We start from the raw sequence: 12,671 nt of genomic DNA on the forward strand, positions 1-12,671 counted from the left end.
GAGCAGGTTGTGCATTCTGCTTTGCAAAGCTAAATAACGACTGTAATTGACTACCCCTTATAACAAAGCAGACAGAAGACTCATTATGCACTCCCCATGTGGCCAATAACACAGCTGCATTTATTAAAAATATACTTTACCTAAATTCTTTCAAGGTCCCATGCACATAGTCCATATCATTTTATGCAGAACTTTGCTGGAAGGAAAATTCTACATAAAATCTTGTCCATACACTGTAAGCATGTAACATTTGTGCCAACAATTGCATGCCTCATGGCCCACTGCTAGGGGCCAACATGTAAATATTACGATTGTGCAATTTGCTACTCTTAAATCACTAATTATACATTGATAGGCCCCTGCTTTCTAGTGTCCTTGGTTACTAGGATGCAGAACAGTTCCTGCCATCTAGCATCCGTGATTGCTAGGATACAGAAAGCTCCTGCTGCCTAGCATCCTTAACTGGTAGAACACAGGTAGCCATTTGGGGATGACTAGTAAACATTAATATTGTGTAATCACCACAAGCAAAGCTGACTACATAATGCTGATATTTACATGTGGGCCATGAGCAGCAATAGTAGCCAATAAGAGTGCCTTTTTGCGGCCTGCACATGTACAGTGTAAAATACACTATACATTTGTCCTCAATTGAAGATTTTTTCCAGTTTTGTTTTATGCAGCTTTACACTGCACACCAATACAGATCAGTGTGCATGGGGCCCTAAGATACAATACTGCTGCCTTATAAACTACAGATCTGAAGGCATGGGCATTATACACCTGTGTGCATGGGCCTAATCCTCTGATGTTATAACAAAGAAATAAATTGACAGCTATGAGCTTGCTATAAAAAACAAACCATTACTTTCTTCAATAAAGCCACCAGACCACTTTTAACTGTGGTCTCCAGATTCACCTAGCTCCTCTTTAAGGCCATATAGCCACAGGGATTCCAAAATGGATAGCTCGGAAGAATCCCAGCTTTGGAATTTCTGTACACCAGAAAGTAAACATGCAAATAAGCTGTAGGTAGATGTGGCATTAGGGCTGATTAATCCATAAAGAGAACATGCAACTGTCGCTTTACCTATTGTTTAGGGAATATGTAAGAATTAAGAGAATTTCTAAAAAAAAATTTACTTTTTTTAAGGCAATAGTTAGGGGGGAGGTCTTGAGAACTTCCCATTTCAATATGGGTCAGAAAAATTAGTCCACAGCAAAACTAACCTACCTTTCTTTTGGGATACATGTCTTTTTGAAGCGTCTTATGGTGACAGAAACTTCCTGGAGCAGGTCACATCCTCTGAGGTTATCAACTTTACGAGAAGATGTGCCAGCATCAATTTTTGCTGCAGACTTATCCTTCAAAAATGGAGAAAAGAAAAAAGTCAATTGTACGGAACTAAAACACAAAAAAAAAAAAAAAGAAGGAAACACAAAAAGTGCTGCACACAAAATACACCCATACCTTGCCTGGAACAACCTTAGCCAATAACGAGGCAAGAGAATGTCCTTTCACACTTTGTGGTTTTAATGAAGGTATCCGCACAACTGGCCGGGCTCCGTTACACAGCTCCTCTACTCCTCTATCATTTACAGCCTTCACATGAATTAAAAAAGAACGGTATTTGCCACCAGCCATTCCTAAGACAAAAACATTTACATTATTTCACAGCCAGAAGTTTCTTCATTTATTTCTTGGTTTCTTGCCTAGGCAAATTATGTCATACATCCCAGCAGTCTTCTGGAGGGGAGGTTTTCTCAGCTAAGCACGCCCTTCTGCTTGTATGCCTGAACTAAGGGCAGATGAATTCCAGGAAGTCAATGCTACGTCAATCATCTGCCCTTACTCAAGATGGTCATGACCAGAAATGCTACGGGGTGTTTTTCAAAGTGATTTCTCAGCAAAATAAAACATGGAGACATGGATGGATGTGACTGTTTGCATTGAATATTAAAAAGTAAATAGCATTTTTGCATTGTGGTGCTCAGATGAAGTGTAGTAATTCTTTAATGAACCCTAAAAGGAAAAAAAAAGGCCTTCCAGTGTCTTCTACAAAAATGGCTGTCTACAAGCTTGTCTACTCGTTGGGAGATTTCTTTTCACTTTCTGTACTGACACCCTTTATATTGAACTAAGGAGATAACTCTGAAATGTGGGCATTGATGTCACTAACAGCCTTACAAAAGGAACTAACCCTCCCCCATTAGGAAATGCAAACCTGTAGCCAAAAAATGATTACTTTAATCTCCAACCACCCATGTAACACATATGTGGTGGCAAAGTGGGTGAACTTTAACACCCACAAGCCATGAATATGCGTCCAGAGGTTCTGTGCTCAGTGTGCTCTCAACACATTGACCAAGCTAACAGACAGTCCCTGAGCTGACAGGACCAGCTACCAATTTTGTGATCACCATGACAGCCAAAAAACAGTGGTCATGTGATCAGGTAGTCCTTCACACAAACATGTTTCTAGCCTTTTCCTGCTCATCTCATATACTATCTCTATCTATCTATATATATACATACATACATACACACACACACACACACGCCTTAGATTGTACACCCCTTGAGGGTCAGGGACTGATGTGAATGTACAATATATGTGTAAAGCGCTGCGTAAATTGACGGTGCTATATAAGTACCTGAAATAAATTTAAAAAAAAAATATCTATCTATCTATCTATATCACATATAAAGTGATCCATATCCATTTTGAGGTAGACTCAGTGCTAAAAACAATGGCTGTGGGGAGAATGAGGGATAGCAAAGAAGCTGCATGGTGAAGACTAAGGAAAAAATAGATTTTGGGAGAAGTAGGGGGTACTAGTCACTGTATGAGCTGGTTGTGATTGGTGTAATGGAGCTAAAGAGGGTACATGGGCTTCTGTTCCAACACTTGAGGATTTGTCATGGACAGAGCACATATCCTACCTGGTGGGCAGGACTAGATTGTATTTCCTCCTCAGTGTCCTGAGACTGCCATTGAGAGTGTATTGTCTTATCACATCTCTCTGCTGTAGGGACCTTACACAGTCCAATATACAAAGGCCTTACAGAGGGTGATAAAAACAGCAAAGGAAATTATGTGGGTGGTTCTGCCAAGTACTAACGAAATAGGGGAAACTAAATGTCTTCAGGAAATCCTGCAGTGTTAAGGATAGTTTTCAACGAGGTAATATTCAGTTTAGATTGCTGCCATCTGGTAAGAAGTTTAGGGGCATTGCCTCCTGCGCTATAAGGCTGAAAAATAGCTTCTTTCCCTAGTCTATACATCTTTTGATCTCCAGGAATGGGGGTTAGCTAAATTAGATAGAGGGGTATTTGTTGTGCAAATGTTATGTGGAAATTGTTTTTCATGCAATATATACATGAATTAATGCGCTGAGCAAACTGTTGGCGCTATATAAATCCTGTATAATAATATGCAATGTGTTTTTTTTTGTGATGGAATAGGATTTTTTTTTTAATGATCTCTTTACATCTGTATTTCAGATTATGATTTTTATTTATAGAACACAGCCCAACAAAAAAAATAAAATTTTGGGTGCTTTGCTTTTTAGACCTGTTCTGGAGGGTTATTTGGGGTGCCGATTCAGAAAAATGCTTTGAGTAGATGGCATCAGCTCTAATTTCTTTACATAATGTTTTTAGGCAGTTTTTGAAATGATCTTGCTGATCAACTTTTCTGTTACCTAGTTTATGTTTTTGCATACAAGTTAGCAGATATAGGGAGAGTGTTTACATGCGTCCAACTTTAATTTTACACTGGAAAAAGTACAGTATAGGTTAACTGTATTGTAGTTATGATTGTATAGGAGGTGTGTATATTGCCACTCATACAGTTTCAGTTTTTTTTCAGACTGAACACCATAGAGGTTATGGTTACTTTTTTATGCATTTCATACTACACAGATATTATTATTATTATATAGGATTTATATAGCGCCAAGAGTTTGCTCAGCGCTTTATATTAAATTAAACACTACATTCAAAATTCCTGATTGTTGATGGACGACCAGAGTAAGGCGTGGTATATGGCATTTGAGCTGTATCGCAAAAACTAGAGCTGATAAGGAAAATTGATGCCATTTTTAAAACTGGCGAGTCAAATACACTCAGGAACAGGTCTAACATTCAATGCACCAAAATGTGTGTTGGCCTGTGTAATAAATTCTTCTTGAACCTTGAAGTGCCTGCATACTCTAGAAAGCTCTAATTGCACTGGCCAATCTGTCAAGGTTAGCCTAGTATTTCTCGGCAACACCACACTCAATACTTCTGAAGAGGAAATCTGCCTGAAATGGGAAATGCAGGGTCATTTCAACTTTTTATATTAATAATGCACTTATCTTTTAATAAAATCTACACATATAAACTTAAAATAAATGCTGCATGCAAATTTAAAGTGTTACCAAACGCACAACAGTAAAATCAGCCTGTATATGCAGTAAAGCATGCTTGTTATACTCACTGTGAGACCTAAGGGGTTAATCCTCTGCATTGTGTAAAAAATGCTGTTTTATCCTGACTTCTCTGATACTCCCCTTCTTCCAGTGTTCCCCTTTTATCTCCTGATAAAATATATTGTGTGGAGTCACTCTGCACATGCTCAGTTTGGTGTGTATTGATAGGTTTATTTTTTTTCTTGGGAGAGTGCATGTGATTAGCACAGGGCCACTCAGCACTGCCCAGACAGAGGTCAGCGGTTCTGCATCCTCCTAGAGAAAACTCCTCCTACAAGCTTTAAGCAGTGCTCCGCTCAACACTGATAGAAGTCACAAGACTGCTCTAACTGCTGATGAGAAAAGGTATTTAGCTGTTTATATTTACTAAAATAATTGCATTTTCTGCGTACTGTTGGAGACCAGATACAGTGAAAGTAGGGTCCTGCGTTTAGTAACTATTTAATGATTTTCTAGTATGGTATTCTAAAAATTTTTTATTAAATTAATATACATATTCAAATATAAGCCAAGCACGCAACAAACCAAATATTAAGACTCAGGTAAAGAAATTCTTGCAGTGCTAAGCTAAAACTGAACTCCACGATCTTAGAAATTAGTCTATGCTCTCTAATCGCCAAGCTGTCAGGACTGAGAGCACACCTGTGTGTGTGTTGCTACTTTCACGCTGCATGATAAACACCAACCCAGACCTAAAAATACTATATATCCCAAAAGGAAGGCCTCAAATCACAATTCCACCTACATTTACAATGAACACACAGAATAAAGTATTTTTAGTGGGCAATTGAAGCTTAAGGCCTCCATTGTGCATAAATATGAAAGTTTTACCAACAGCTGAGTGACTGTAAATTTTAAATCCTGTTTAGCGAGCAAGGAGAAAATCTAACTTACCTTTCACAAGTTTAGGACTTGTTAATGTCAGCATGCCCGCATGACCTGAAAGATCAAGGCCACTTGCTAGCCAAACAGGACCACACAAGATATCTTCTTTGTGCTCTTCTAAAAATGGACACAATCTTGGGCCTACCAAACAAAAGACTATATTACAAACTATTATGGACAACATTAAAAGCAGCATAAAATTTAAATAATATATAAATAAACAGCGCAAACATAGACCTCTATATCAAATCAATATACAAAGTGCAAACATATATAAAAAATTAAATAAATAGTGAAGTCCATCAAAATTAATAAACACAAAATTCAAAAATAGTTTGTGCAAACAGAAATTTTCAAATTCTTCTTCTATTATAAAGAAACTTCCACCTTCCACCCGTGAAAACCAACATCAAATGCACTCACCAGATTAAGGTGAATGAAACGCCTTTTAGGAATTTATGGGATCCTAAACCCTCTTTGGTATCCACTCTATAGGAATCCTCACCTCCAGCACAGACTCCACCATCCAACCAGGGAGAAAAAAACTCAGATAGTGTAATATTGCAAAACACCATTCATAAGTGAAATCAAGGATTAAGGCCACTCACATTATAATCGCTTTAAAAAGGCATATTTATTAAGACCAGCTTCTTTCCAGATGAACAGTAGATGTAAGGCAACCTCTCACAGAATCTCACATCACAGCTCCAGGTTACAGCAGAAGCTCCACAGAGACCACACATATACAGATCCCAAAAGATGGCCGCTGTATATGTGTGGTCTCTGTGGAGCTTCTGCTGTAACCTGGAGCTGTGATGTGAGATTCTGTGAGAGGTTGCCTTACATCTACTGTTCATCTGGAAAGAAGCTGGTCTTAATAAATATGCCTTTTTAAAGCGATTATAATGTGAGTGGCCTTAATCCTTGATTTCACTTATGAATGGTGTTTTGCAATATTACACTATCTGAGTTTTTTCTCCCTGGTTGGATGGTGGAGTCTATGCTGGAGGTGAGGATTCCTATAGAGTGGATACCAAAGAGGGTTTAGGATCCCATAAATTCCTAAAAGGCGTTTCATTCACCTTAATCTGGTGAGTGCATTTGATGTTGGTTTTCACGGGTGGAAGGTGGAAGTTTCTTTATAATAGAAGAAGAATTTGAAAATTTCTGTTTGCACAAACTATTTTTGAATTTTGTGTTTATTAATTTTGATGGACTTCACTATTTATTTATTTTTTTATATATGTTTGCACTTTGTATATTGATTTGATATAGAGGTCTATGTTTGCGCTGTTTATTTATATATTTTTTACAATTTGTGTTGATCACATTGCACAGCAGCAGGATAGAACCTATAGTAGGGTGTTTCACTAGGCGCAGGAAGAGTTTTTAGTTAAAATTTAAATAAGGCCATTAGACAAGAGACTAGACAGGCTCACTGGTTCTAAAACCATATGTGGCTGACAGCGCTTCATGCATTTAAAGTCCAAAGGAGTTCCAGCTTAAATTTTTCCTTCTGGTTCTCTCTGGCCTTACAAAGCAGTAGCCGCCAACCCCTTCACGGTCAATTTGGGTGCATTAACATACAGCAAGAACTATTAAGTTCTGCCACATGCAATTGTACCACGTATTGTGAAATCCAGTCTGTGTAGAGCCAAATAATACACAGAAATGTTTTATGCCTGAACTAAACCCCTTTTCCAATAAGCAACAGGGAACATAGGTTTAATAGATATTCAGTGTTAAGTTTTAATGTAATAAAAAGTAAAATACTACATTGTGAGCAACCAGCTTCAAAGTGAAAGTGATTTGAGCAACTCTACAGCAACCCAATCACTTATACAGGGCTGGGAATGGGGGTTCTCAGTAACGTTATAGTGTAAAAAAAAAAAAAAAGTGAATTTCACATATATGTAAAAATTTTGAAAACTGCCCTGTGCAGCAAGATGTTAAAATATCTGCAACAACTGGTAAAAATAACAAAAAAGAAAAAAAGCAGTAGTCTTGATAATGGAATATTTATCATATAATGGCACTTACTCATAGAGTCCTCTACTTCCATGCTTGGCATGTCCTCACTTAAATCTACCAGGGTAGGTTTTCCATTTCTCTGAACTTCCACACTGAAGGCAGGAGACAATGGAAAGGAAATGGGCCTATCTACAGGGGTTTCTAAAGGAAAAAGAAAAGGGATAAGAAGTTAAAACATATAGATGTTTGTATACATGTACGATCATAAAATAAAAGTCATTGCAAGCATTTGTTCCGATTAAAACATTAGCATGGTCTAGTTACCACCAGGAAGGAAACAGAGACCAGAATTCCTTGACCTGACACTATATTTTCTGCTTTGAGGTAGGAGGATGGCATGGCATTGCTTGCAAAGTCTGCTCAATAATTATACAACTGCCTGAATGTACTGATGAAAACCGATGTTAGATGGGCGATGAGGCAGAAAGATTTGGAAGAATTTGGGGAAGCGATTCAGCGGGCTCCACCTTTTGAAAAGCGAGGGCCACTTAAAATGATTTTGTAACTGGTTGCAGGCCACAATGAAATTTTTACAATTTAATTTTTTTTTCCTCATCACATAGGGGACTTTTTGTCCCCTGATGACTTTTTTGGAGGCAGGTTCTCTTTAATGAGATGTCCAGGTCTAAAAGACCCTGGATTTGTCTACACTATGCTCCACTAAATGTAATGTAGTGCAGATCGCACTGCATTACATTTTTTCCCGGCTTCGATGGCTGTGGACACTGACAGTGGGGACCTGGAACAGGAAATCCTCCCAAAGAGACAATTGCCAGGGAGTGTCCGTGACAAGCCACACCACGCTGGCATACCATGGATGTTGAGGCTAGGGGAGAGGGGGGGGGGAGAGGGGGGGGGAGGGGGGAGGGGAGAGAGGGGAGAGAAAGAGAGAGACCAGCACAGTGCTGAATCAAGACAGGACCCAGGTAAATATAAAAGGGAGGTGAGGGGTGATACAACTAGTGGGACATTTTTAACCTCAATGCAGAGAAAGCATTAAGCTAAAACATGTCTAGCCTTTAGAACCACTTTAAATGTTCTTTCCAATGCTTATAGATACAAAGATGTAGGGCTTGCAGCATCTATAGGTGCAAACTAGGAGTGCGCACATGCACAGGAGGCTGCATAGAATCCTCCATGTTAAAGGCGCCACCCTTAAAACTAAATGCGGCCAGTGCTGTGGAACATCCCCAGAGAAAGGAAAACATAGGGAGATTGAGCAGCATACCATAAAGATGTTATCAACATTTGAAATGGAGAAAAAAAAAATATCCGTTAATATGATTAAGAATTTCACACAAGTACATTAATGTTCATAAACATACAATTAAAAAAATAAAAAGTTATTGAAAAAAAGGGAGGAGGGGAGGCAAAAACAGTTTTCATAGTGAAATATTTTGCTGCTTTTGCAGAGTATCTCAAAACAATTACATATATATATATTAATGAAAGTGCAATCTTACCGTTAACTTTGGCTAATCCTGGAGCTTTGTTTTTAAGTAATGTTACTTGGATTTGTGGAATGTTTGTGATATTAGAGTTCAATAAAAACTTAAAGTCCACGTGTCCCACCATGCAGGCTTTCGGTAAAACCAGTTCAAAGACATGTTCATCCCAACTATTACTGGTGACAATAAATAAAAATCAACAAACAACCCGTATTTATAAACACATTTTTATAAGGGCTTTTGCATACATCTGTACATTATGCATACAGCACACAGTACAAACGAAAATATGTATGAATATTATTCACTATCATAGAGTCCAATATTGCGGTGTCCAACAAAAGTAACCAGCGATATAAAGTGTCCAACAATACTGTATGAATCAATAGTGATCAACGATGTAAAGGGACTTCTGTGACAATCCTCCACCACTATGTACTCACCAGAAGCAAAAAAGTAAACAGACTCTATATAGAAATCCCACCCAAGGATGTATCCATCCATTGCAGGAAATAGAGAAAGGACCAATGACCTCCACTGCAGTATGGGCTCTTATATGTGCATTCTTACAAATGAACCTCCCATGCACCAGTCAGTGACCGATCCAGGTATGGCACCTCCTGTCTTCAAATAGGAGCTTTGCTCTCTCTTGACCGAGGTCAAAAGAGAGGAAAACTCTCATAGTGTAGTAGAAGTGTGTTTGCCACTTTGTGCTAGCTGCTCATTTACATCTTTGAGCTCACTACACATTGATTTTTTTGCAAATTTGAAAATATACTCGTGTGTCCACGTATAAATGTGAGTGCCATTTGTCACCCGTGTTTAGTAGCGTTAGCATTTTGTGTAATGGATCTCATTGTGCAAAAATACAAAGCAGCCACTGGGTGCCACAACAAGCAGCATAATTTACTCTTTATGGCCATGGGCCCTAAAGCCCTGAAGGAGGTGCATAGCATCACAGCAATCTTTCAGAAGTATCTGCTATAAACTCATCCCTTCCTTTTGAATTGTAACACTTATCAAAGTTTTGTACTGCTTGCTAAAAAAAAAAAAAAAACTTTAAACTTTGGTCAAAGACATAAGAATGTATAGGTTAGAATGTCTCAACTATTGTCTGTGCTAACCCACCTGGACCTCTCCCAGACACACAGCAATATATTCATGGTTAGCCAAAAAAAATTTTTTTGAACTGGCAAAACCTTAGTTTGCATCTATGCATGTGCACATCGCCTGTAGGGCAGTCCATTTAAACTGGCTGTTCTACCAGTGAGAAAATAGAAATATTGAGAAATAGATCTGAAATCACCTATGAAATGTTCTCTTTTCATGGAATAATCTTAAAGTGACTGGGAAATTATTTGAATATATATATATTTTTTTTAGAACTCTAACACTAGTAGTTGGACTGTGATATGATTTTTTTTTTACTGTGGTATATGTTATTTGTAAAGGTTTACTTTCAGAGCTGTAACCAGCTATTTTGGTTTAAGGTTTGTATATTCACCTTCAATTGCAAGCAGCTTATATACACTTCTTTTGTTGTAGCACTGGCTTTAAGTTTTTCTTTTTCTTAAACACCAGATCATTCAGCTGAGCTCTAAGTGGTTGAATTTTAGCACAAGGGTCGAAACGTTTACACTGTAGAGTGAATACATTCCAAAACATACAGTGGGGAATCCCCTGCAAATTTTGTAAGTTAGCCCACAAAGAAATTATAATTTTTTTCAGAGGTGTTTTTTAGATGATACAGAAATCAACCAAAAATCCAGAAAAACCACCATACAAATGTTATAAATGGAATGGCAGTTCAGTGAGTAAAAGTATTTGATCTCCAAGCAAAACATGACTTGGTACTTGGTGTTGAAACCCTTGTTGGCAAGCACAGAGGTAAGACATTTCTTGTAGTTGGTTACCAGGTCTGCACACATCTCAGGAGGGATTTTGGTCCACTCTCTTTACAGATCTTCTCTAAATTGTTAAGGTTTCTTGGCTGTTGCTTGGCAACTCGAAGTTTCAGCTCCCTCCATAAATTTTCTATAGGATTAAGGTCTGGAGACTGGCTAGCCACTCCATGATCTTAATGTGCTTCTTCCTGAGCCACTCCTTTGTTGCCTTGGCAGTATGTTTTAGGTCATTGTCATACTGGAAGATCCATCTTCAATGTTCTGGCTGAGGGAAGAAGGGGCTCATCCAAGATTTTACAATACATGGCCCCGTCCTTTGGCTCCACAATGTGGCAAAGTAAGCCCATACCTTTAGCAGAGAAACAGCCCCAAAGCATAATGTTTCCACCTCTGTGCTTGACTGTAGGGATGGTGTTGTTAGGGTCATAGTCACCATTTCTGTTCATTGGCATACTTCAGACGAGTCTGTACATGTGCCTTCTTGAAGGGAGGGCCTTGTGGGTGCTGCATGATTTCAATCCATAGCAGCATATTGCGTTACCAATGGTTTGTTTGGAGACTGTGGTCCCAACTGCCTTGAGATAATTCACAAACTTCTCCTGTGTAGTTCAGAGCTGATCCCTCACTTTTCTCATGATCATCCTTATCTCATGAAGTGAAATCTTACATGGAGCTCCAGATCAAGGGCGATTGAAGGTTATTTTGTATTTCTTCCATTTGTGAATAATCACTCCTAAGGTTTCCTTCTCACCAAGCTTCTTGCTGAAGGGTCTTGTAGCCAATTCCAGCCTTGTGCAGATCTACAATCTTGTCCATGACATCCTTTGAGAGCTTTTTGATCTTGCCCAATGATGGTGAGGTTTGAATGGAAGAAAGATTCTGTGGACAGGTGTCTTTTATACACATAACAAGTTGTTGTTAGGAGCACCTTCTAAAATTGACAGGACTAATCGGTGTACCACATGACCACATAGCCAGTCTGTGGGAGACAGAATTATTGATGGATAGGTAGGGGATCAAATACTTATTTTACTAACTGAACTGCAACTCAATTTACAACATTTGTATCATGTATTTTCGCTGGATTTATGGTTGACATTCTGTCTCAACCATTTAAAATACACCTATGATAAAAATTATAGACCCTTCATTTCTTTGTAAGTGGGCAAACTTACAAAATCTGCAGGAGATCAAATAATTATTTCCTCCACTGTAGCTCTGTTTTACACAGTTAACAGCCAGAGATACATGGTGTCCCTGTGTTACCTATTCACGACACTGGATTGTATAAAAAGTCCAGGCTTTGCCCATCATAGAGGGCATACCCCCAAGGGGGTCTTCAGGGGCTGGGTTCCACAGCAACAGACCACGTGGGATTCAGTGCCCAAAGCAACATATGGGCCCGCCCCACATTGTGGGATCCTGATACAACTCCCAAGGTTTTGTCAAGGTTGCAGTGATCAGGATATACACTGCATCTGAGTAGGCATTAGGAGGCAGAGAGGGTGAAAGAAAATATACTAGTAAACCTGATTTCTCTAGGAAGAAGAGGACCACCAGCTACAGACATTAGCATAAACCTTGGGTCTCTGTCCTGTATGATTAAGAATTCCCCCCCACCCCAGAAAAAACAGCTATATTTACCTTGGTGACAGCTTCTAGAGCTTCAGAAAAGCACAGCTGTTATCATGCAACACCACGGGAACAAGCGGGCACAAAAAGTGAGAATTCGCTATCCCTATTGCAGGAGTACATTCTTGCAGGATTGTGAATGCTCCAGATGGAGCAGTAACATCACCTGCACCTTCCAGAAGCACTGGAAACAGGGACTGGGATAAGCTTTTTAAAAAAAATTTCAGGGAATTTTTTTTGGCCAGTGGAAGGATGGCAAAAAAGTGATCTTCTATTTGCATGGAAAGTATGCTTT

General features: G+C 38.8%; 1 protein-coding gene across 6 annotated transcripts in view; it reads right to left on the bottom strand.

The window, feature by feature from the left end:
- The window catches only part of BIRC6 (baculoviral IAP repeat containing 6), a 407,575-nt gene that overhangs the window by 298,096 nt on the left and 96,808 nt on the right, over window positions 1-12,671 (bottom strand). For all 6 annotated transcript variants that reach the window (XM_089690190.1, XM_089690188.1, XM_089690192.1 and 3 more), the window contains exons 13-17: window positions 8,856-9,016; window positions 7,402-7,533; window positions 5,371-5,502; window positions 1,472-1,647; window positions 1,235-1,365 (exon numbers count right to left, since the gene is read on the bottom strand). In XM_089690190.1, coding sequence (XP_089546316.1) covers window positions 1,235-1,365; window positions 1,472-1,647; window positions 5,371-5,502; window positions 7,402-7,533; window positions 8,856-9,016 — 732 coding nt within the window. The remainder of the gene's footprint in view (window positions 1-1,234; window positions 1,366-1,471; window positions 1,648-5,370; window positions 5,503-7,401; window positions 7,534-8,855; window positions 9,017-12,671) is intronic.

The sequence above is a fragment of the Staurois parvus genome, unplaced genomic scaffold (genome assembly GCF_062004578.1).
Source record: "Staurois parvus isolate SC_StPar_1 unplaced genomic scaffold, SC_StPar_1.0 ptg000520l, whole genome shotgun sequence".
In the NCBI taxonomy this organism is placed as follows: Eukaryota; Metazoa; Chordata; class Amphibia; order Anura; family Ranidae; genus Staurois; species Staurois parvus.